A 24,329-nucleotide genomic window follows, 5' to 3' on the forward strand; every position below is an offset into this window, starting at 1 on the left:
TTTACCATTATATACAGTATTGATAATTAAAAAATGCAAAATGCATGTTTTACAACTTGTTAAAAATGAAGCTAAAGAGTATATTTACTGTAGAAATATTGAAGAATTACCAATGTATTGTCACATCACTGAATGAAAATATGTGACAAAGTCTCTCCATAACCAACTTCAACATGGAGGCAGAGCTTTAAACACATTTTCTTATCATCAGTCAACTTTCAGAGACCTGTAAAACACAGAAAACACAAAAAAATCCGATCAATAAAAATTAACCAGTGAGTTATTTGAACTTCTTTTGCCCTGATTTTGTATATAGGTTTGTCAGAAAGGGGAAAGTGACAGAAGCTAAACTGAAGAAAGTTGTCACAGTTAAATGCACTGGGTGCTTTAAATCATCATTTTTTAACGTGCAGGCCGTTGGACAAAACTATAACACTCTGTGAATGTCAGAAATAGACTACATTTATATAGTTGTGTAATGTTCTCTGCAGGTTGTCTTTTCTAAAATTTAACCAAGTTGTTCTGCTGCCTAAATTTAACCAGAAAAGTGAATGACAAAATATAAGTAACAAATTAAAGTGAAATTAAGTGGAAAACAACATGAGGCACAAACTTTATTCTCTCTGTTAAGTGTGATTTAATCACATAACTTCTACACTTCCTTATGAGGCCCCGCTGTTAACAACTATTAATTTAAACCACCAAATGACAAAAATAATTTCACTTTAGCTATCATAAATCTTTGAGTGTTCTTGTTTGGACTCTCAGTACAGTTTAGGATGTGAACTGTGCAGTTTTACCTGTAGATGACTGAAGAATATATGGCAGCATCCTCTTGTAAACCAGGCTTGTTGCCTCCTTTGGACATTTGTCGCTCTGTTTGAGAAACAAAAGAACAAATCTGTTTAATACAGGCATATTTAAAATAAATCAATAACTTGAAAAGCATCGAAATGGTATTATTACATTAACTAGCTATTTAAATGTGTAAAAGACTGATGATCAATAAAATAAATGCATATGACTCAGAAACACACCAACAGAGGAGCAAGTTGTTGGAAGATACATTCAGCATGGACAAACATCTTTGTACAGCTGATGAGCAGAGTAGATGCAGTTTGTAGGAGATGGGAAAATGTCAATAGTTAAATGCAACACCTTGAGAAGTGTGAAACCCTTTCTTAAACTAAAACAGTTTCATATGTTTTTTGGTTTAGGGCTTTACAGTTGTGTCCTACAACAGAGAATTGAAACATGTCTGAGTTCTGTCTACTTCTTCATGGTTGTTCTGTTTCCACTGAGGTGCAGGACTATGTTGATGTGAAAAAAGAATGCACAGTGAAGAAGAAGGAACAACAAAATGCCATGTTGCTGTACCTCTGTATATGCTGCAGAGTTTTACACTCATCACCAGCAGCAGCAGATCCACCGATAAAACAATGACAACAGTCCACAGAAACACGAGAACCTGAGGGGAGTGATGGTCACTGGGTTCTGGAAAGATGACTTTAAACAACACAAAGCATAAGAACAGAAACTTAACACATGCATCAGGACAAAACAAGCAATCCCAGCTACCAATCTGCTGCTGATAAATGGCAGAATTCTGGCATTTTCTGACATTCAGAGGTACAATAGACAGCGATAGCAGACCTTTATGTTTCCAATATACCAGCAGCAATGACAAAAGCGGTCTTTTATTTGGAATAAATTGTAACATGAAGATGTTTGTTGAACAAACACATGGTTATACACAAGAGATAAACTAATCACCTGTTTTTGTTTCTCTACAGCCAACCACATCTCAGGTGACTCTGCATATCCGGGGATGCTGCACTTGTACAGTCCTTCATTAGACTTGGAGACACTCTGGATTATGTAGCTCATGTCGTCATACCGCGTCTTGAGATGGATGCCATCTTTGTAGAAATCAACTGCGTCTTTAGACTGAGTTTCCTTGTTGATACAGCGAAGAATCACATCATCTCCCTCCATCACAGGCTGCTCAGGAATTTCCAGCATCACAGAACCAGCTGAGAAACACAATAAAAAGATATTTTTTCATCACATTTGAAAAAGTCAGTCATATCTGAAACATGTGAACTTTCTTGTCTATTAAGCATCTGAACTCCAAGTGTTACTAAAACTAGAGCAAAATGTGGGCACTACATGTTTCAGATATTTTAGTTTCCATCTTTGCACCCTCTACAGACTAGATGTTTTCCACACGACTCTGACCATGAGCAGTAGAAAGATGTTTCACCATGCTGTGAATGTATCTTCTCTGTTTCTGAGCCATGCTGCATTTATTTCATCAGTCATGTACGTTATAATTCAGTTTGTTTCCAGACTTGTCTCCTCTCTTCTTTATGTAAACACTACCCGCAGTTTAGCTGAAAATTTAAAATTTGTGTCAATTTTGGTTATCGTTGACTGAGTGGTGTCTTGTCAAATGCAATGAGAAGCAAATATTTTTTTCATTTTCGAGAATCTGGTTTGAGCAAATGACCTGTCCAGGATGTCACCTGCCTTCGCCCGAGACAGCTGGGATAGGCTCCAGCACCCCAGCGACCCAAATGAGGATTATGCGGTGTATAGAGGATGGATGGTTTGAGCATATGGTTTATTTTTGATATTTTTCATAGAACAAAGTAAATTTGTTTAAAATATCACAATTCAACAAAACAAAAACTGGATGTTTAGGTTACTGATTGTACAAAATTGAAATTCTAACACCACCTCTCAACCTACCAACAGTGATGTTGACGGTGTCACTTGTTCGTCCATCTTCGTCTTCACACCAGTATTCTCCGCTGTCTATTTGAAATGCAGGATCAAATGTGCAGGAAGACTCCAATGAGATGCACGTGTTAGAAGAAGAATTGGCCTTCAAGGCTTTCTGCAGCTTCCTCATCACTCTCCATTCAGAGACGCCATCAGTCCCCTCACAGGTCACAGAGAAAGACTCATATTCAGAGAACTGAAGTCTGTTTGGATCAACGCGAAGAAAAACTGCATCTGAAAGGAAAGCAGTGAAGAAATGCTATCAAGATGAAATATCTGTGATTCAACAAGGCAAGACAAATATTGGATTTTTTGGGTTATTTATTATACAAAATATATAATATATATATATCATATATAATTTTATTCAAAATTGAGGTAACCTGGAATCAGCATGTCCAAAGTACTTCCAAGTGTCCAAAGGTGTTACCAACACTGGAAATAAAATGTTGATGACAAACTGTAGGTATTTCACTATTTATTTGCCATGAGTCACTGATAGCTTCACAGTTGTGTGGGAAAGAATCGTTTGTTTCTAACAAGTCAAGTTAGTGCAAATGTTTTATTTTTGACAAATCTTTGAAGGATTCAAATAATGTGATTGTGATGAACTATCACAATTCCAGGCTTAGATTTTTTTTTTGAATAATTTGATTAAAATGGTAAATTGGACTTTTTTTCCCACAGTTCCTGGTGCTGAGAAGTGGTGAAATTCTGGAAATCTTTAAAAATAACATACTTTCTGAACCTGTCAAAAGGTTTTGGCATTCTGAGGTGTAACAGACAGCGATAGCAGACCTTTATGTTTCTAACTCACCAGCTTTCTGAGCAGAGTAACTGTGGTCCACTTGTGCAGCCAGCAGGACGAACACATCCACCACTGCAGAGACAAATCAGACAGATGATGGAACATGTGGCGACTGAACAGATGAAGTGGACACAATCTGTACTTACAGAGTCGGATGCAGAGAACTGTAACCTCCATGATGCTGCTGCAGACTGTCTGAGCATCAGACTGAACCTCTGCTAACACATCACGGAGCTCAGAACCTCCTCTTCCTGTTCTAATTATTTCTGATGCAGCAGCAGCGCGTCCACAAATATCTACATGAGATGGAGCTGCTATGCTGGTAATAATAATCTCACTGGTTTGAGCTAGACCTCTGACATGGATGATTAGTGCACAGGTGTGCCTTAGACTGCCCACAATAAAAGGCCACTCTGAAATGTGCAGCAGAAAACCAGTCAGTGTCTGGTGCGACCACCATTTGCCTCATGCAGTGCAACCAGTGACGTTACGCTCGAGCCAGTTTGCTCGACACAGTGCCGAGCTAACAATCACGTGACTATCGAGAACGAGGCCTCGTTACGTCACATCGCGTGTCGCGGTGCTTCGCGCGAACTTTGAAAGGGTTGGACATTTCAATCTGTCCAGGTCTTAAAAGGCAAAGGGGTCTGATTCACTCCTCAAATTGTGGGTCTTTGAGAGGGAGGAGATCACCCTAGTGCATTTGCCATTTGTCATTTTGAGAGAAGTTAGGGAGAGTATACATTTAGTTCGAATTTAGTTTAGATATATCTAGTTGCATTTCATACATTAAATAACACACAGATACATAAGCATAGATTCACTCATACACAACACACATTCATTCATAGAAACACACTACACATATATGCACACAAACATACATATATAACGTTTTAAAACATTTATTGCAAGTACAAAGCAGTGTGAGACAAGCAGTCCTGAGGCTTTTTCATTTTTTTCCACAGGTGCAGTTCTGACACAGGACCAGCAGATGTCACTCTTCTGAATGCTTCGAAGCAATGTGTCATTCTTGAAGCAGATGTGTCAAAGTGGTTCATTGCTTCATGAAGCTTCGATTTCACCATCACTGAGTGCAACACATCTCCTTCACATAGTGTTGATCAGGTTGTGGATTGTGGCCTGTGGGATTATGCTGTGTGATAAAACTGCACCTTTCAGAGTGTCCTTTTATTGTGGGCAGTCTAAGGCACACCTGTGCACTAATCATGGTGTCTAATCAGCATCTTGATATGGCACACCTGTGAGGTGGGATGGATTATCTCAGCAAAGGAGAAGCGCTCACTATCACAGATTTAGACAGATTTGTGAACAATATTTGAGAGAAATGGTGATATTGTGTATGTGGAAAAAGTTTTAGATCTTTGAGTTCATCTCATAAAAAATGGGAGCAAAAACAAAAGTGTTGCGTTTATATTTTTGTTGAGTGTACTTGAAGAAACAATGGATTTTAATGTTGGCAGCTCACTCTGTAACAATAGCAGTAAAGGAGAAGTTGTGGTCAGCTGAAATATGTGCTGGTTCCAGAATAATACTTGAATAATAAACACGCAAGGTGGGAAAAAAAAAAAAAACATCAATAAGACCTTTAAAAACTTGATTTCATTTAGATTTTTAATGTTTATTCAGTTTTGAACATTCATCCATCCATCCTCTATACACCGCTTTATCCTCATTAGGGTTGCGGGGGGTGCTGGAGTCTATCCCAGCTGACTCGGGCGAAGGCAGGGGACACCCTGGACAGGTCAGTTTTGAACATGAATATGCCAAAAGTAAAAGACTGATGTAATTATTTGCCACAGCTGTGGCAAATGTGAATTAATTCAACCTTTATGTTTAAACTTAAGGTTGTTCCAATATTTTTAGTGATTTTGATTTGCTGCTGCTCTTTGTTCAACTTCATCTAAATTTCAATACATACCATGCAAAAGTTTGGGGTCACTTAGAAACATACTTTAAAACAGCTGCAAGTTAGTGCAGCGGTGCTTGTTGTTGCCATCAGGAGGTCGCCATCATGTTTTTTGTGTGCATATATGGAACTACAAAACCAATCGTCTAATATTTAAATGTTTTTATTGCACTAATTGAGGCTTAGTGGTGCTGCTGTAACATGAAAAGAGACATTTAAGAGAAGAGGCTTCTGTTAAAGTCACCTTCAGTCCAACGTCAGAACTGTGTGGGTTCAAAAAGCCCAAAGATAGCGGTTTCATACGTTAATGGAAACGAGTTGCGTTTTGGACATGTGGGTTTGTCTGCCTCTTCACCAGCATCATGTCGTTGGCTGACCACAGTCAATGTGTATAAAAAGCTGCAGCATCTTCTGCACTCGTCTTCAGCAAACTGCACACTCTTCAAATAGACGCGATGCTGAAGAAGACGAACCACAGAAACCTCGTTCAGGGTAAGGTAAGGTCAAGAAACACGTGAAGCACCTGAAGGCATCAAATCATTTTAGAAAGATCTTTATGCTGAAGTCAAATAAAGACACTGAAGGGCCTTTAATTTTAGCCTGTGATGCTCTCATGAGAGTTTTTTTTGTAGTAATGACAAGAAATAAAGTTTAGAAAAGAAAATGCATGAAAAAACTTCTTGTAACACGGAGGCTTTATTGATCAAATAATGTCTGATCTAAACTTTGTCACTTTGCTGAAACATCTGTGAAAAGTTAAAACTATATAAAAATAGTGTCACACTGCTGCATTTAAACTTTCTTTTTCTGTTAAATCCACTTTTTTTCAGCCTGCCTTGTCAGCTGTTTTTGTTCTTATAAAACATATAGATTTATATACAGACAGTCTAATGTCTCCCTGTGATTGTGGCTGCTTTTAAAAGAAGATCTTTGAGTTTGAGGAAGTGACACTAAAACCTGACGGTTGATTATTTTTTAAAGAACTGAAACATCTTTGGTTTCCACACCAACTGAAATCCTGCTGTTTGGTGTCAAAGACCTCCAATCATTTCTGCTGTGACCTCACCATGACCTCTGTGTTGCACAAGAACGTAACATTGGTAAAGGCTGCGTTTGGCTTTTTTTCTTTATTATTGTGGTTTTCCTTCAACTGAACTACAACAGCTGGAGAAACATCCACTCACAGGGAGGAAATTGTGTGTTACTGTATATAAAAGCAGATGATTCACTTTTTTAAAAAAAGAGTAAAACAGTATTTGGACAGAATTTACACCACTTGTTAGTTTTTGATTAAAAATACAGCATTGGTTATGGAGAGGTGGTTAAAAATGGGCTTTGCAAGTATTTTAAAAGGAGCAAATTAGCATACTTTTCTTTACAAGTTTAAATATTATTCTATACAGACTGAAAACTATGTCATAAATTGAAAAGGTGCTGAGTTACTGTAACATCCCTGAGCATGTCTTCCTCCTTTGCAAAGTAAAATCCAGAAGCAGAGCTTTAAACTGAGCGTCTCCTCGTCTTCAGTCAGCTGTCACTTTCCTGTAAAACACAGAGGATCAGCACAAACTCAGAATAAAACTACATAACACAATTCATAAAGTCTGTACATAACACAGTGGAGTTCATGATCCCAGTCTGTTATTAGCCTGCCTCAATGTAGACGTCACATTTCACAATTAGAAAAACTGTAAAAACCGACAGAACTGTCAGATTTTCAACTTTCTGGTGGCTCTTGAATCATTTCTCTGTGCAATGACGGTCTGTTGAACAACCAAATCTAAGTTTGAAATTATTTTAAAAATCTTCACAAATAATCAGTTTGCTCCAACCAACTGGATTCTATTAGAAAATAAACAAAAAAATTAAAATAAAAAAAAAAACTCTGCATTACTCAGCACAGTTTGTTGTAAGCCATTAGTGATTTAGCTGTGACTAGCAGTAATGTGAATAAAATTCTCAGCAGAATTAGGTTGAACTGCAGGCAGTATTTACACTGAGCATACACACGTGGACAAAATTGCCAATGAGCCACGTAGAAAGGACAACGATGTCATTTACTCTTCCATTAACAGTAAGTTACTTTACTGCAACCACAGCACAAATCACTCCTGTGATTTGCTCCTGTCTCATTTTTCCTCACTGTGGGCTAATTTTCCACTGCAATCTAAAGTCCTGGACTGCTATGGAAACAGAACAACCATCAGTAGAAGTCGAGAGAACTCAGAAAGGTCTTGTGTGCAGAATTGCACAGATAGAATTCAAAAACAATTTTAAAAATGCTGAAATTTGTACATTTTTTAGCCTACAAAATGGAGAAACAGCGTGGAAACAACTCGCACAGCAAATGCTCACAGATGTTTACAACACTGAGGCTCTTTCTAGTACAGATATTTAACGCTTAGATGTTTGTCTCTTATACACACGTGGACAAAATTGTTGGTACCCCTCAGTTAAAGAAGGAAAAACCCACAATTCTCACTGAAATCACTTGAAACTCACAAAAGTAACAATAAATAAAAATTTATTGAAAATTAAATAATCAAAATCAGCCATCACTTTTGAATTGTTGATTAACATAATTATTTTAAAAAACAAACTAATGAAATAGGGCTGGACAAAAATGATGGTACCCATAATTTAATATTTTGTTGCACAACCTTTTGAGGCAATCACTGCAATTAAACGATTTCTGTATTTGTCAATGAGCGTTCTGCAGCTGTCAACAGGTATTTTGGCCCACTCCTCATGAGCAAACAGCTCCAGTTGTCTCAGGTTTGATGGGTGTCTTCTCCAAATGGCATGTTTCAGCTCCTTCCACATATGTTCAATGGGATTCAGATCTGGGCTCATAGAAGGCCACTTTAGAATAGTCCAACGCTTTTCTCTCAGCCATTCTTGGGTGTTTTTGGCTGTGTGTTTTGGATCGTTGTCCTGTTGGAAGACCCATGACCTGCGACTGAGACCAAGCTTTCTGACACTAGGCAGCACATTTCTCTCCAGAATGCCTTGATAGTCTTCAGATTTCATCGTACCTTGCACACTTTCAAGACACCCTGTGCCAGATGCAGCAAAGCAGCCCCAAAACATTCCTGAGCCTCCTCCATGTTTCACCGAAGGGACAGTGTTCTTTTCTTCGTATGCTTGGTTTTTGAGTCTATGAACATAGAGTTGATGTGCCTTACCAAAAAGCTCCAGTTTGGTCTCATCTGTCCAAAGGACATTCTCCCAGAAGCTTTGTGGCTTGTCAACATGCATTTTTGCAAATTCCAGTCTCGCTTTTTTATGAGTTTTTTTCAGCAGTGGTGTCCTCCTTGGTCGTCTCCCATGAAGTCCACTTTGGCTCAAACAACGACGAATGGTGCAATCTGACACTGATGTACCTTGGCCTTGGAGTTCACCTTTAATTTCTTTGGAGGTTGCTCTGGGCTCTTTGGATACAATTCCAACGATCCGTCTCTTCAATTTGTCATCAATTTTCCTCTTGCGGCCACGTCCAGGGAGGTTGGCTACTGTCCCATGGGTCTTGAACTTCTGAATAATATGAGCCACTGTTGTCACAGGAACTTCAAGCTGTTTAGAGATGGTCTTATAGCCTTTACCTTTAAGATGTTTGTCTATAATTTTTTTTCGGATGTCCTGGGACAATTCTCTCCTTCGCTTTCTGTTGTCCATGTTCAGTGTGGTACACACCTTTTCACCAAACAGCAGGGTGACTACTTGTCTCCCTTTAAATAGGCAGACTGACTGATTATGAGTTTGGAAACACCTGTGATGTCAATTAAATGACACACCTGAGTTAATCATGTCACTCTGGTCAAATAGTTTTCAATCTTTTATAGAGGTACCATCATTTTTGTCCAGGCCTGTTTCATTAGTTTGTTTTTCTAAATAATTATGTTAATCAACAATTCAAAAGTAATGGCTGTTTTTGATTATTTAATTTTCAATAATTTTTTATTTATTGTTACTTTTGTGAGTTTCAAGTGATTTCAGTGAGAATTGTGGGTTTTTCCTTCTTTAACTGAGGGGTACCAACAATTTTGTCCACGTGTGTATAAGAGACAAACATCTAAGCGTTAAATATCTGTACTAGAAAGAGCCTCAGTGTTGTAAACATCTGTGAGCATTTGCTGTGCGAGTTGTTTCCACGCTGTTTCTTCATTTTGTAGGCTAAAAAATGTACAAATTTCAGCATTTTTAAAATTGTTTTTGAATTCTATCTGTGCAATTCTGCACACAAGACTTTTCTGAGTTCTCTTGACTTCTACTGATGGTTGTTCTGCTTCCATAGCAGTCCAGGACTTTAGATTGCAGTGGAAAATTAGCCCACAGTGAGGAAAAATGAGACAGGAGCAAATCACAGGAGTGATTTGTGCTGTGGTTGCAGTAAAGTAACTTACTGTTAATGGAAGAGTAAATGACATCGTTGTCCTTTCTACATGGCTCATTGGCTGCTCTCATCACCTGTCTGTCTGTTTGGGAAACAAATAAATACAAAATGCACAGTTTGGTCTTTCTGTTCATTTAAACAGCACTAAAAGCACATAATATTACTTTTAATTTGCAGCAGCTGCTTCTTGTGGAGCAGTTTTATTACAGCTAAAGTTCAAAAGAACTCTGATAAAATGGTGCTGTAGTTATAGATCATGTAGCTGTAGTTGTTCTTCAACTGTCCTGACCTTCTACATTTGGTTTTAATACTTTAAAACCAGCCACAGTGAAACTTACTGTTGGTGGTTAAATAAACACACTGACCTAGTTTCAGTCTGTGTTTGCTCTCGTGTGGTTTTTAACTGAGGTGACCAAATTATCACCTGAAACTGCAGGTACTTGCAAGAAAGCTGCTCTACAGACTTCTATCAGCTCATGTTTATTGAAAGTCAGTCAATTAAGATTTGACCTGTTTCTACTACTTCAGTTAAAAAAATGTTGAGAGTAAAATGTAAATAATAGAATCTGAAAGTAAATTAAACCAGGAACAGTACAATAGTAGAAATGTGAGTTGGAACAGAAATAGACTTTGTGCTTTTTAATTTTAGTGCAGTAACACAGTTCAAGGACATTGGGACATGAGCAAACCAAAGACTGGAAAAGTTGTGTACCGTTAAAAAAACCCAACAAATATTGTATGATAAAAAATAATTCTACATGTTTTGTATCATTGTGACATGCAGCTACACACGGTTCAGTAAATATCACTAGCTGACTTCTGCTTTATCAGTTTTATTTAAAATACGTGCTCAAAGTTGAGACTTTTCATGACGGCTTCAGGGTTTTTATTTGTCATATTTCAGCTCAAAAAGATCGACTCGGCTAATCTCACAGATTCTGAATGTTGGACCTGATGAGGAACAACAGTGAAAATTTAAGGTTTTCATCCTCAATAGTTCCTGAGAAAATGTCACTCCAACAAAAACAAGAGAAAGCATTTCCACCAGTAGAAGAAGAGGTGATGTAACGTTTTAGAACACGTACTTATGCTGACTGAAGAGTAGATGATGCCCTCCTCTAGTGCACTGGTGGCTGCACTGGACTCTGATGGTTCTGTTGATTGAAACAGATAAAGAAATGGACATCTAATCAATATGAAATTTAATTCTGAAAGCTTGTTTTTTTCTATTCATTTATGCAGCACTGAACATATTTGGAAACAGAATTGTACAACAACGCTGCCAGCTGGTGAAATTCATAAGATTACAGTGTAACAATGTCTATGAATGCAAAGTTTCACATTATTTCAAACAGAAATAAGCACCACAGACGACTTATTCTACAACAAAGTCAACACCAGCTAACAGAATTAAATGTAATGTAACAGAAACTACATTTCCACTGACCTGACATTGTAACAAAAGAGTATGTCATGTGGTTCGGATCATCTCCTCCTGAAACAAAGTCTCTCATTTTATTTTTACTTTTCTAATCATTTTCTGACTTCAAAGCTCATTAAAAAGTAACCTACCTTTCCTCTTCCTTTGCTTATTGACAACAGCATATGTTGCATGATGTGGATCGGTCACATTGTCCTCTCTCAAGACTACAAGATAAAAAAAAAGAACAAAGATGTCCGAAAATGCAGAAAATTTGATTCAACTCAATCCTATGCACGAATGAACATTTGCTAACATTTAGCATAATCTTTATAAAGCTACACTGCTATGTTTCTGTTCAGAAATCCTCAACATGCTCGTGTCACAAGTCATAAATGAGGATGGTAACTTTAGCATGCTCGCTTATGGTATCTCTTACATGACCATCAGGACATTTTTGTCATTTTCAGTTTAGATTTGTTTCCTCTAACTTTGCCTTCGTTAATGTAATGAGACCTAAAAAGCTGCTGTGTTTCTGATTAGTTGAACCACTTCTGTCCGTTTTTCTGCCCTGTGGAAAACCTTGTAGTGTCTCTTGAATGAAATAACAAGGACTGGAGAAGATCCACTCAGAGAAAAGATGTTGAGTCTTTTACATAAGAACAGATGGTATACATTTTTTTTTAAAAAAAAAACACTGACTTGACATAGGCCTGCACAGTGGCGTAGTGGTTAGCACTTTCGCCTTGCAGCAAGAAGTTCGGTTCGAATTCCGGGGTGGGCCTGGGATCTTTCTGCATGGAGTTTGCATGTTCTCCCTGTGCATGCGTGGGTTTTCTCTGGGTACTCTGGCTTCCTCCCACAGTCCAAAAATATGATGAGGTTAATTGATGATTCTAAATTGCCCGTAGGTGTGAATGTGAGTGTGATTGTGTGTCTGTATATGTAGCCCTGCAACAGACTGGTGACCTGTCCAGGGTGTCCCCTGCCTTCACCCGAGTCAGCTGGGATAGACTCCAGCACCCAACGCGACCCTAGTGAGGATAAAGCGGTGTATAGAGAATGGATGGATCGATGACTTGACAGATCATACAAATATTGGGATTATTGTTGCATCTTGCACCAACATAGAAATAGAACATTAGACCATCTTGCACCTGCCATGAGTTCCTGCAGTGGAAAATCACATTATATGTTCAGTTTTTCTTGTAGCAGTTCCTAGGGTGAGTTAAAGTGGAAGTACTGAGTTCCTTTTTAAAGAAAATTATGTTTAGTCTCTGCAAAAGTAGTATTTTTCATAATATAACCACATGAGACTCAAATTCACTGGTTGGTTCTCCTACATAATTGAAGAGGACTGAATTGGCCCATTTTGACTGAAGTAAGAAGTGATGCTTCAGATATTCCACTTTGAACACTGAATGTCTGAAAGTGGCATTTCTAAAACTATGACGAGTTTAGCTTAAAAAAAAACCTGGCAAATAACTGCAAACATGTCTTTGGCAGCGATGTTAGAAGAAACTCAAATTTTGAATTATCGTCATTCCTTAAACAGTTTCTATTAATTAATACTATAGAACTTGGTTGGAGTTTCTCACCCGTGTTGTCGTCACGCCCTGGTGATGATTTTCCAGATGAAAGACAGACTGAAAAAGTAACAAATAGAAAAAAAAACAGCTTGTGTGTTTCAAAGTAATAATGACCATGAGTACATTGTTATTAAACTCCTTCTACAGTCATTGATTAAACCCCTAAAAGCTTGTCTTTTTGTCAAAGTTCCAGATTTAGTTTTTCCATGAAAATATTCCCACCTGCCTTAACATGGCTTAGATGAAACTCCACACTGCTGCTTCCTTTAGAGTGTGTCTATGGTGTCGACGGATTATTTTGCTCTGACCATGAATTTCATGGCAGTCTTGTGTTTCCAAAGACTCCAGTAACTCTGAATTAGAACTACAAAATCTGCTGGGTCAAGAAGAAAGTTGTTAATAAAATGTTCTTAGTGTCTCTTAACTTCCTGTGAGTGATTAGAAATGACTACAGCTGATGACTCCTCTGAACTCATCATAAATTGAACCCATTGGATCCACTCATTAGACTCAAACGCTACAGCCAGGAAGTCTGAAGAGTTCAGCAAACATCTGGAAAAGAAAATCATTGACTTGAACAAATCAGAAAGTCACTTGGAGACATTTCAAAGCAGCTTCAGATCCCAAATCATATGTTTGTCAGAACAAAGTTCATGGTCCAGTTGTGTTACTGCCACCACCAGGAAGAAAACACAAACTATCACCTGCTGCTGAGAGACCATTGGTCAGGATGGTCAAGAGTCAAGCAAGAATCATCAGAAAGCAGGTGTGAATGAATGAGAAGCTGCTGGAACACAGCTGTCAGTGTCCACAGTGTTTTACATCAACATGAGCTGAGAGGATCCATGAAGAAGGAAGTTCTTCCTCTAGAAGCAGAACCTTAAAGCTCCACTCAAGTTTGACGGCTGATCACATGGACAAAGAAAAGACCTTCTGGAGGAAAGTTCGGTGGTCAGATGGAAGAAAAACTGAGCAGAAATATGTTTGGAGGAGAGAAAGTGAGGCTGTTAACCCCCCAAACACCAAACCTACCATCAAGCATGGTGGTGGCAGCATCATCAGAAGGTTAATCTTGGACACAGTTGGATGTTTCAACCAGACAATGAGTCCAAACACACATCAGGCGTGGTAAAGAAATGGTTCAATCAGGCTAAAATGAAGGTGTTAGACTGATCTCTCCAAAGATATGACTTAAATCCATCAAGAAAGTGTGGACTGATGAAGCAACAAATCTGAGTCAGAAAGACAACAAGTCTGTTGAGAAGTGGTCAAAGATGCAACCAGAAGTTTTTGAATGACCCAGCAGATTTTGTCATTTTTCCAAATCATCTACAATAAATCTATGAAAGAACCAAAATACATGATTGTTTTGATTTGGTGATTCCACCACAGAAAACAAGAGTTACTCGAGTCATAGGACAGTTCATCACAATCTTTACCCACCGTAATCCAGCAAATGATTAATTTTCCATTGTGATTTGGAAAGCATATCCATAAGTCAACATCATTTCTAGAGAATAAGGTTGCTGTACCTTTGTGTTTGCTGCAGAGCAGTGCTCCCATCAGCAGCAACAGCAGAGCCACCAACAAAACACCAACAATCCATAACATGGGGGTTTCAGGGACATCACTGTCTGACAGTTCAATGTCTTTGGGAGGTTCTGTAATGACTTGAAAAACAGAGATCTTAAATATGTTAAACAAAGACACAGTTACACACAACAAAAAATACTAATCACCTGTTTTTTGTTTCTCTACAGCCAACCACATCTTAGGCGACTCTCCATATCCGGGGATGTTGCACTTGTAGAGTCCTTCATTAGACTTGGAGACACTCTGGATTATATAGATCATGTCGTCATACCTCGTCTTGAGATGGATGCCATCTTTGTAGAAATCAACTGTGTCTTTAGACTTAGTTTTCTTGTTGATACAGCGAAGAGTCACATCATCTCCCTCCATCACAGGCTGCTCAGGAATTTCCAGCATCACAGAACCAGCTGAGAACCACGATAAAAAGGTATTTTGTTCTTCACATTTGAAAAAGTCAGTCATATCTGAAACATGAACTTTCTTGCCTTTTAACCATCTGAACTCCCAGTGTTATTAAATTAGACAAAAATGTGGGCACTACATGTTTCAGATATTTTAGAGTTTCCATCTTTGCACCCTCTACAGACTAGATGTTTGTTCGAGGACTCTCTCAAAGTTAGTAATCCCATATATTTTTCAGTTCTTGGGTCATTCCAGAATTGGAGAACATTTTACGTCCCACCAATCAAATTTCAAATAATCCAATTACAAAATACTGAAACATGCAGTTGTAGTGAAATGTTATTGTCCTGAGACTAACTCTACAAAAACTAAGAGAAAAGAGAAAATAATGTTTTTTAAAATGTCAAATAAGTCTGGAGTTCCTCCTTAAAATGCCATGTTTCTCTTGTCCCACCCCCCTGATGACCAAGTTGAATCTCAAATAAAACAGTTCAGCATTTTTAAATCAACATAATATTTAAAATAATAAACATTATGCATGGAACGTGTGTCTAACAACAACCTTGTCAGCACAACCTGTTTAGCTGGTAGAAGAAGAAGAAAAGAGTGAATCAAATGAAATGCTGGGATTAACATCATCAAACAGTTTTCCTAAAGAATGGGTGGAGTAAAGCTATGTCCTCTCTTCTATTTTTCATATTTTCATAACTTTGTCAGCCTTGATTGGTGTCTCACTCTCACTCTTTAGAAGTCATGATTGAAGCTTACACATTTTAAAACACATCGAAAACTCAACCTACCAACAGTGATGTTGACGGTGTCACTTGTTCGTCCGTCTTCATTTTCACACCAGTATTCTCCGCTGTCTATTCGAAATGCAGGATCAAATGTGCAGGAAGACTCCAATGAGATGCACGTGTTAGAAGAAGAATTAGCTTCAGACGCTTTCTGCAGCTTCCTCATCACTCTCCATTCAGAGACGCCATCAATCCCCTCACAGGTCACAGAGAAAGATTTATATTCAAAGACCTGAAGTCTCTTTGGATCAACACGAAGAAAAACTGTGTCTGAAAGCAAAACAGCGAACAGATATTATCAAGAAGAAATATCTATGAATCAGCTAAAGTTTAAAAAATCAGCAAAATTTTAAAAAATACATTTTTGCGTTATTTTTTTATACAAAATTGAAATAACCTGTCCACAGTGTCCACAGGTGTTACCAACACTGGAAATAAAATGTTGACTATAGATATTTCACTATTTACAGTTGTAGTTTATTTTTATTCCTTGTTTCATTTCTGCTGCCTGCAGTTCAGCTGAAAAGTTCCTGAATTTTTGCCACAAGTCACTGATAGCTTCACGGTCGTGTTAGGGAGCTCAGAATCATTAGTCAAGTCAGTGCAAATGTTTTATTTTTGACAAATCTTTGAAGGAGACGTTTCAAATAACGTGACTGTGATGAACTATCACAATTCCAGGCTTATATTTGTTTTCTTTTTTTAATAATTTGATGAAAATTGAAAAAATGACTTGTTTTTTACAGTTTCTGATGCTGAGAAATGTTGAAATTCTGGCAATCGTGAAAAAATGACATACTTTTTGAACCTTCCTGCAGGTTCTGTGGTTCAGAGGTGTAACAGACAGCGATAGCAGATCTTTATGTTTCCAACTCACCAGCTTTCTGAGCAGAGTAACTGTGGTCCACTTGTGCAGCCAGCAGGACGAACACATCCACCACTGCAGAGACAAATCAGACAGATGATGGAACATGTGGCGACTGAACAGATGAAGTGGACACAATCTGTACTTACAGAGTCGGATGCAGAGAGCTGTAACCTCCATGATGCTGCTGCAGACTGTCTGAGCATCAGACTGAACCTCTGCTAACACATCACAGAGCTCAGAACCTCCTCTTCCTGTTCTAATTATTTCTGATGCAGCAGCAGCAGCGCATCCACAAATATCTACATGAGATGTAGCTGCTATGCTGGTAATAATAATCTCACTGGTTTGATGTCAAAAAAGGAAAATGCACATTTGAAAGTGAAAAACTAAGTGAGCAACCATTAAAAAGTGCGCGGATCCCCAGAGCAGAGACAGCAGAAGTTAAGGAAAGTTAGTCAGAAGCTTCAAATACTGATGAACACAAAGCTGCAACATGTTTTGGTTTTTTTATTTGCTTATTTGTCTGTTTCAAAATTTGCATCTTTTCCAAATCCCAGCTTGATTCACAAATTGACCTGAGATCTGTGTTCTTGGTAATTAGACAGAAACAATATATTCTGTAGAAATCATTGTGATATCAGCCCTCAGTCCTCTGAAATTATTGTTTTCCTCTCCTTTGTCTGTTTTGGTCTGAATCTGAACATCTGTAAACAATACTACTCTGCCCTCTGCAGTCACAAAGCCTCTTTTCACCTCTACCTGATTCAACAACATGAACTTTAGGCCATTTATGCTCTTATATCGTTGTCATTTTAAGGACGAGTCACACATGACGTACCTTGTTTTCTTCAGAACAGTCTCAGCAATCCAGATCTTTCATCATTTGATGTGATAACACCTCTAATTTGCTTATTATCCTTTATATCAAAGAAAAGAACATTTCCATGCAATTGAAAGATTATTTTTTGCATGGATCTAAAATAAAATGTGTCACTTGAGATATCTTAGTATAAGTATGTCAGAGACATTATCTGGAATCTACCAATATAGGAACCATGAGAAGGAGATACTGTTTGACATAGAAACTAGAATAAATATGTGCAGAGGTGGTAAACCAATGGCCTCTAATGGCCATTTTATTAGGGGCCCCGACAGTCTTTTTCAACCCAGTCTCACATCAAATTGTGACATAGTCACGTTTGTCCACAATGCAAAACGTTACAATCTCACAATTTGGCCCTGAAAATTGTGAGATGCTCACGTTTTTTCCCCCAATTCTTTTCTGTTGGTCTGACGAAGGGTCACGTGACTGCTTGCTGCAGGCTTCTCAAAATGAAAACATGGCGGCTATTCCTTTTATTTTCCGTGGAAAATGCATTATTTTAAGATAGTTTGGACAGAAAAAAACATTTTGATGACATTTTTAGTGAGAAATATATATAACACTTTCACATTATCCATTCAGTTATTGGAAATGATCTGTGGTTTGGCTTGTTTTTACGCTGAATTTCACTTCACGGCATTAAATTGTGACAGTGTCACATTTTGTACGTTATGTTGGTTGATTAGGACGCTGCCAAAAACGAAAACAAGCGGTGTGTTTATTTTTGTATTGTTGCATTGTGTAATTTTTTGAGTTGTTAAATCATTTTTGTAACTCTTGGTGATTACTGCTAGTTACTGAGATGTCTTCCCCGGCCTTTCATCAGTTGACGCGCTTCGCTCCCTTGTTAACAAGTTGCATTTCAATGATCCACAAGTCTCTCGTTGTCAATGCAAACAACCGTATTTATTTCCATGAACGTGCTTTTGTTTATTTGTTGAGCTCATCCATACACCAGTCAGCGCACAGCGATCTAAAAACTTTATTCCTGCCCACAACAAGATCCTCCTGTCTTTCTTTAGCCCATGGAAGCGTCCATAGCAACCACCATAGCAACGGTGGGAAAGGTAACAATTCCACTCCGAGACGTGAAAGATTCATCGTAATAACAAACCAAAGATCATACACAAGAACTGAACGAATATTGTGAAATTAAAATGTATATTTTTTGGTGTCGCTGTAATGCCTGAGGCTTTGCTGCTGTCCGCTTTCTGACCGTGGTGGGAGAACACAGGGGAGAACGACCAGAACCTGCTGCACCTTTCTTCTTCGGTGGTGTCTGTGTAAAACAATGTCCAACATGCAAACAGCACACCTAGCGCCATGAAGCACAAAATGCAGGTGTAAATCAATGACATCTTACAATTACAATGTCCTGTCTTTTAACTAATAAAGACACATATATAAAGAACTTTACATAAGTTTGTTTGTTTGTTTGTTTGTTTTATTAAGATCCCCTATCAGCTTTTGCAAAGCAGCAGCTATTCTTCCTGGGGTCTTCATAATTTCATTTGTGACAACACCAAAAAGCAACATGTACACAAAATACATACAAATCAAATTACAAAATACATAAACAATGCATACAAAAATACACGTATACAATACAAATAACATACATATACAAAACCTGTACTAACCAAAAGCATACAACACATAATACTCCCACCTTGAATTATAAAAATAAACTTTTCTTCTTCAAAGATACCATGACCTAACAGTAATAATTAAAGAATAATCTACCTCAGAAACCAACCATAACATGAATCACATAAACAGTGACATTACAGTCACTACATTTAAGTTTAAGATTTAATTTAATGAATTATTGTATTTTACAAATTTCTATTCCCAAGCAGCCCACTAAATTAATAACTTAAATTTTGTGCTACGTAATGCTCTTTTAGTTTTATTTTAAAGTTTTCAATATTCCCCGTTTTTGAGAAAATCCGGATGTTATCGCTCGCTCCCGACAAAAGCATCAGTTTTTTAAAATATTTTGGATTTCGATTAATTAGACAATGAACAAATTGGCATAATTTCCTGGTGGATGTGTTTATGCAGCCTATTAAACACTTTTTTCCCCATGAAATAAAGTACAATCCATACATCATGGTCCAGTGTTCATTGTTTGTTTTGTTCACTGACATAGTGCAATAAAGTTTTGTTATTTAAACCATCCAGTACCGTAATGAATATTGAATGAATATGGCATCTCGTTTACATCTCTAATTAAGGAGCAAGAAATTTACTGACGTTGATTTATGATTCAAGACAAGCAGAGGACACACTGTGTGCCCCTTTAATGTCCAAAAGGCCAATTAAGGTCAAAATCTCACAGATTCTTTGACCAATTTGGACCAACCTGCACACGTTTGATATTGTGTTCTAAACCAATACTGGTGTACGTTTTCAGACCACCAGGACGTAGAACGGCAAAATAGGAGCAAAGAAGACACTGGAACAGGGGCCTTTGTTAAAATGAATGAGAAACAGTGTGAGAACATCAATCAAAGTGCACCAAAGTGCATAAAGTCATAGAACAGGGTGTGCTGAATGCTCTGGGAGCAAGTCTGCAGTGAAAACACCTTTGAAGGGGTCAAGGGTCACTAAATCTGAAGACTTCAAATGAAGGAGACATTTTGTGCAACATATCAAGTATCATAAAAGTCATTCCCAGTGGAATTCAAGTCTGATATTGTGTGGGACTATTCAGAGCAGTCACATGAAGCACTGTATCTGTTTACAAGGGTCTAGCCCCATGGGAACCTGCTTTTTTCAGCAGTGAGGCCTGCTAGTAGTGATGAAGCCTGAGGCCTTCAAACGTGTAAAAATCATTCCTGCTCGGTCATTTTTGGGTCTAGTGACACCAAATCGGACACACTACTACTAGACCACCCCCTGACCTTGCATATTTTTTTTTCAGAGAGTTAGCTCAAAAGGGGACTGAGCACGGCCCTGTTTCTGACTCTACGGTTAACCCTTTAATGTCCAAATGCTTCAAAACAGGCTAAAAAGGTCAAAATCTCACACATTCCTTAGCCAATTTGGACCAAACTGCACAGGTCCTATATATAGAGGCTAATGTGAATGCTCATGCACCTTTTCAGACCTCCAGGGGCCCTGAAGAAGGAATTGGAAGAGAAGAGTTTGAGCTGCAACAGCAGAGCAGCTAAACAGACTTTATCAGGTGACAATAAAATGAAAATACTTTAACCCCGAAGCTTATCACTCTCTGAGGCGAGTCGACTCGTCAACTCAACACGACGGTAAGCAGAGAAAAACTCAAGTTTTGTCTTTTTATTCAAGTTTAAGGTCACACAGCGATATATTTTCTGAACTTTTTCAATATTTAATTATTTCTTTGTATTTTGAAGTCGCTGTAGTGCACAAGAGAACACTAAATGCTGTCAAAGCTGAATAGTTTCAATACAGATTCTTCTTGTCATCATATCACTGTGATTATTGATGTGATTTTTATCTGAATTTGAGCCGAGATTCAGAACGTTTTGTTGCTGGTTTACAGTACATTGTTCAGATTTCCAGTGAGCCTCTAAAGGGCATCTTGGTTTTATTTGATGTTTCTTTTGTCTTGATTCTCGTAGACCGTGTTTGTACAAACAGACATCAGTGAAATCTTAAAGTTTTGCATGTTCTTCCTTCTGCTTTTTGATGTTATGTATTAGAGTTCTGTTGTCGTGATTTCATACAATTTAAATGATGACGTTATCAGCATTTTAACTTTCTCATAGTCTTCATTTGAAAATTCATCAACAACACATAGTTTGCTTGATCCAGATTCTGAAAAACTACAAAATTTGCCACTTTTTCTCACAACTGTGAAGCCATATTTGACTCAGCTGAGAACAACAGTCCAGCAATAAGAATTCAGAGACTTTTCTACTGAACTCCAGACAGTGTTTCCTCAGAGCAGAGAAGGGGGAGACAAGCATTGAAACAATATTAAAAAGTGTAAATAGTAAAATATCTCCAGCATGTAGAAGCATCATTTTCACTATTGATTACACCTGGGGTCATCTGGGAAAACACTGGTTCCAGGTATTTGTAATTTTGGGGATGATAAATAATAAAGAACTGGTTTATGGTGTCATAGTTTTGTCATTCTGCACAGAAGACATTCCTGAGTTCTCTCTACTTCCAGAAAAGATTGTTGTGTTTCCATGGAGGTTCAGGACATAAAGCTCACAGTGATGAGGACCGTAGTCATCACTCGAGATAAAATTTATTATACAGTGATAAAATGTCCATAAATGTCACAATCTGACTTCTCCAATGAAGCATCAGCGCATATGACACTATGATCATATGCACTGATGCATATGGTTCATTTTTTACTGCAGTCTGAAGTCCTGCACCTCACTGGAAATAGAAAAAAAAAAAAAAAAAAACCTCACTAGGAGGAGAGAGAACTCAGAAAGGTTTATTGTGTCAAATCACTCAGTTAGAAAGCTATAAATCATTAAACAGGAAGTTGAAATAAACAGAATAAATTGAAGTCCATACATGTTACTAATGCTGGAAAATGAAATTCTGGCTCCCCACAATTAAAGATAGATATTTAACTATCTCCATGTTTCCAGACTGTTTCTCTCTGCTCTGTTCATCATCAGTAGAAAGATGTTTCTCCATGCTGAATGTGTCTCCAACAATTTGCTCCTCTGTTCACTGTTCCTGAGCCATGCTACATTTATTCTATTGATCCAGCAGCTTTGATTTTCCTCTCAGTCTCTGTGGAAACACAGCCTGCAGTTCAACCCAATTATCACTGAATTTCTGACTATTGATCACAGATGAGTCAGAATCTGGTGTTTACTTTCTGCAAATGTTTCACTGAGATGTAGAATAAAGTCATTTGGATGAAATAATCAAAATTTAAAATGAGTTGACTTTCCCGGTTATTCAATTGTAAAATTGAAAATGTGATTCTTTCAGGTTTTATAGCTTCTATCTTATAAATGAAGTGAACTGAGCTTTTTTTTTCTCGAAAAGATAGCACGTCTTTCAAGCCTGTTGGTGTGTTTTGGGGTTCAGAGGATGAGCTCATGAAGATAATTAAATGTGTTTTGTCACTGATAAATTAAATTATATACAAAACTGTGGCACCTGTTAGATAATCCTCTGCACTTTATTGACTTGATGATGATGCTGCATGAAATCTTTTCCACTATTTCACATCTGTGTTGTGATTTTTCAGCTACAATGGACAATTCTGGTTCTGAGTTTGCTGCTCTGTGCAAGCAGAAAATGAAACGTAAGTCACAGTGAACACATTGAACATTAAATCATGTTTTTTTTCTTTTATTATCACAATGTAGTTCATTCAAAACATGCAGTATTTTATGCTGGAAAAATAAGTAATACTGCAGGAAAGAGAACATTTAAGCTGATCTAAATGTAGTTGCCATCTTAACCATCACATTCTGTTGTGTTTCTGTGTTGATCGGTGTTTCGTCGTGGTTCATCCAATGGTGATGATGGTGATGATGGGGCACAGGGTTATATTCCAGTACGACAGAACAGCAATCTGGGAAACAGTGGTCCATTACCTGAACATGCAACACCAAAGACAGATGACATGAAACAGACGGTTACGGTGCTGAAAACACTGAAGACAGAGAGGGAAACACTGAAGACAGAGAGGGAAACACTGAAGACAGAGAGGGAAACACTGAAGACAGAGAGGGAAACACTGAAGACAGAGGTGAAAACACTGAAGACAGAGAGGGAAACACTGAAGACAGAGAGGGAAACACTGAAGACAGAGCTGAAAACACTGAAGACAGAGCTGAAAACAGTGAAGACAGAGCTGAAAACAGTGAAGACAGAGCTGGAAAACCAGATGGATGATGTCAAAAAGCAACTGGATGAGGTCAATGAGGAAAAGAATAAAAACAAAGAGAAGCTTCAGGAAGTGGAGAAAGAATTAAAAGAGAGAGAAGAAAACTATGACATACCAGAGGAACTGTTGAAAGAAAAAGAAGAACTATTAAGAACTGAATGGAGGTTGGATAAGGAAAAGAGAATTTATGAGAAACAGCAGTCTAATCTCAATAAACTGATGGATCTTGTAGAAACTCTAGAGACCAGAATAACTGAGATCCTCAGTAGAGCAGCTGAACAGAAATAAATCAAAAGAAATCAGAGGAAATCAGCAGAAGTCCACAGTAGCTCTTTACATCAACACATTCCACCAGAATTACACAAAATACCAGAAATGATCAACTATGGCAACTAAAAGCAAATATTTCTTGTTCAGCTGTTATCCTGAACAGATTTGTAAAGCAGCTAAATCTCTCAAATACCAATGTATGTAGTAGTTCCAGTTTGCAGTTTAAAGGGGAGAATCCTCCTTGAACAAATATTATTTTTAAGTCTTTGTCTCACCTGGATTTTCAGCAAACAGTCAAACATGTATGTGGTTTATGTTTTTGTCATTACAGCTGATTCTGACATGAAAATAATTCCTATTGCATTGTTGAGAACTGTGCAAACACTCCTGTCTGCTGCTATATTATTTATTCTTGCCTATACAATGAAATCCTGTATCAGTTATTTTTAGTTTGGTTTTCAAAATGCTGCTGAGCTTCTGTGTCCTGTTTGATTTTAGACCCTTTTCAAAAATAGAAAATGAACCGTGCAGACGTGAATTTCAAAAAGGGGTGACAGAATGCGAGGTGGAAGAGACGGATGAGAAAAACTTATTTTAAAAAAAATATCAACCTCAGTTTTTAGTTTCTTCTAACAACAGAACTTTCCTGCAGAAGGTCTTTTCTCACTGGGTACTCCAAAAGCATGCTGAGATTAATTGATGACACTAAATAGTTTGTTGGTATGAATGTGA

The 24,329-nt window shown here is 37.8% G+C and overlaps 1 protein-coding gene and 1 long non-coding RNA gene across 3 annotated transcripts; both read right to left on the reverse strand.

The window, feature by feature from the left end:
- On the reverse strand, positions 1-1,492 carry LOC127532351 (uncharacterized). Its single transcript, XR_007939732.1, has 3 exons — positions 1,378-1,492; positions 801-876; positions 1-226 (listed from the first exon to the last, which is right to left on the reverse strand). It is a non-coding gene; the product is annotated as an uncharacterized LOC127532351 (long non-coding RNA).
- A 4,521-nt stretch (positions 1,493-6,013) lies between these two features.
- Positions 6,014-16,830, reverse strand: LOC127532330 (low affinity immunoglobulin gamma Fc region receptor II-like). Of its 2 annotated transcripts, XM_051943932.1 has the most exons (11): positions 16,731-16,830; positions 16,594-16,656; positions 15,720-15,986; positions 14,664-14,924; positions 14,457-14,594; positions 12,934-12,981; positions 11,488-11,562; positions 11,363-11,410; positions 11,001-11,069; positions 9,926-9,997; positions 6,014-7,064 (listed from the first exon to the last, which is right to left on the reverse strand). In XM_051943932.1, the coding sequence occupies exons 1-11, from the start codon at positions 16,759-16,761 to the stop codon at positions 7,057-7,059; spliced, it is 1,080 nt and encodes a 359-aa protein (XP_051799892.1). In that variant the 5' UTR covers positions 16,762-16,830; the 3' UTR covers positions 6,014-7,056. The 2 variants fall into 2 exon arrangements, with proteins under 2 accessions (XP_051799892.1, XP_051799893.1); XM_051943933.1 differs by lacking the exon at positions 11,363-11,410.
- Between the last annotated feature and the right edge of the window lie 7,499 nt (positions 16,831-24,329).

The sequence above is a fragment of the Acanthochromis polyacanthus genome, chromosome 23, assembly GCF_021347895.1.
Source record: "Acanthochromis polyacanthus isolate Apoly-LR-REF ecotype Palm Island chromosome 23, KAUST_Apoly_ChrSc, whole genome shotgun sequence".
In the NCBI taxonomy this organism is placed as follows: Eukaryota; Metazoa; Chordata; class Actinopteri; family Pomacentridae; genus Acanthochromis; species Acanthochromis polyacanthus.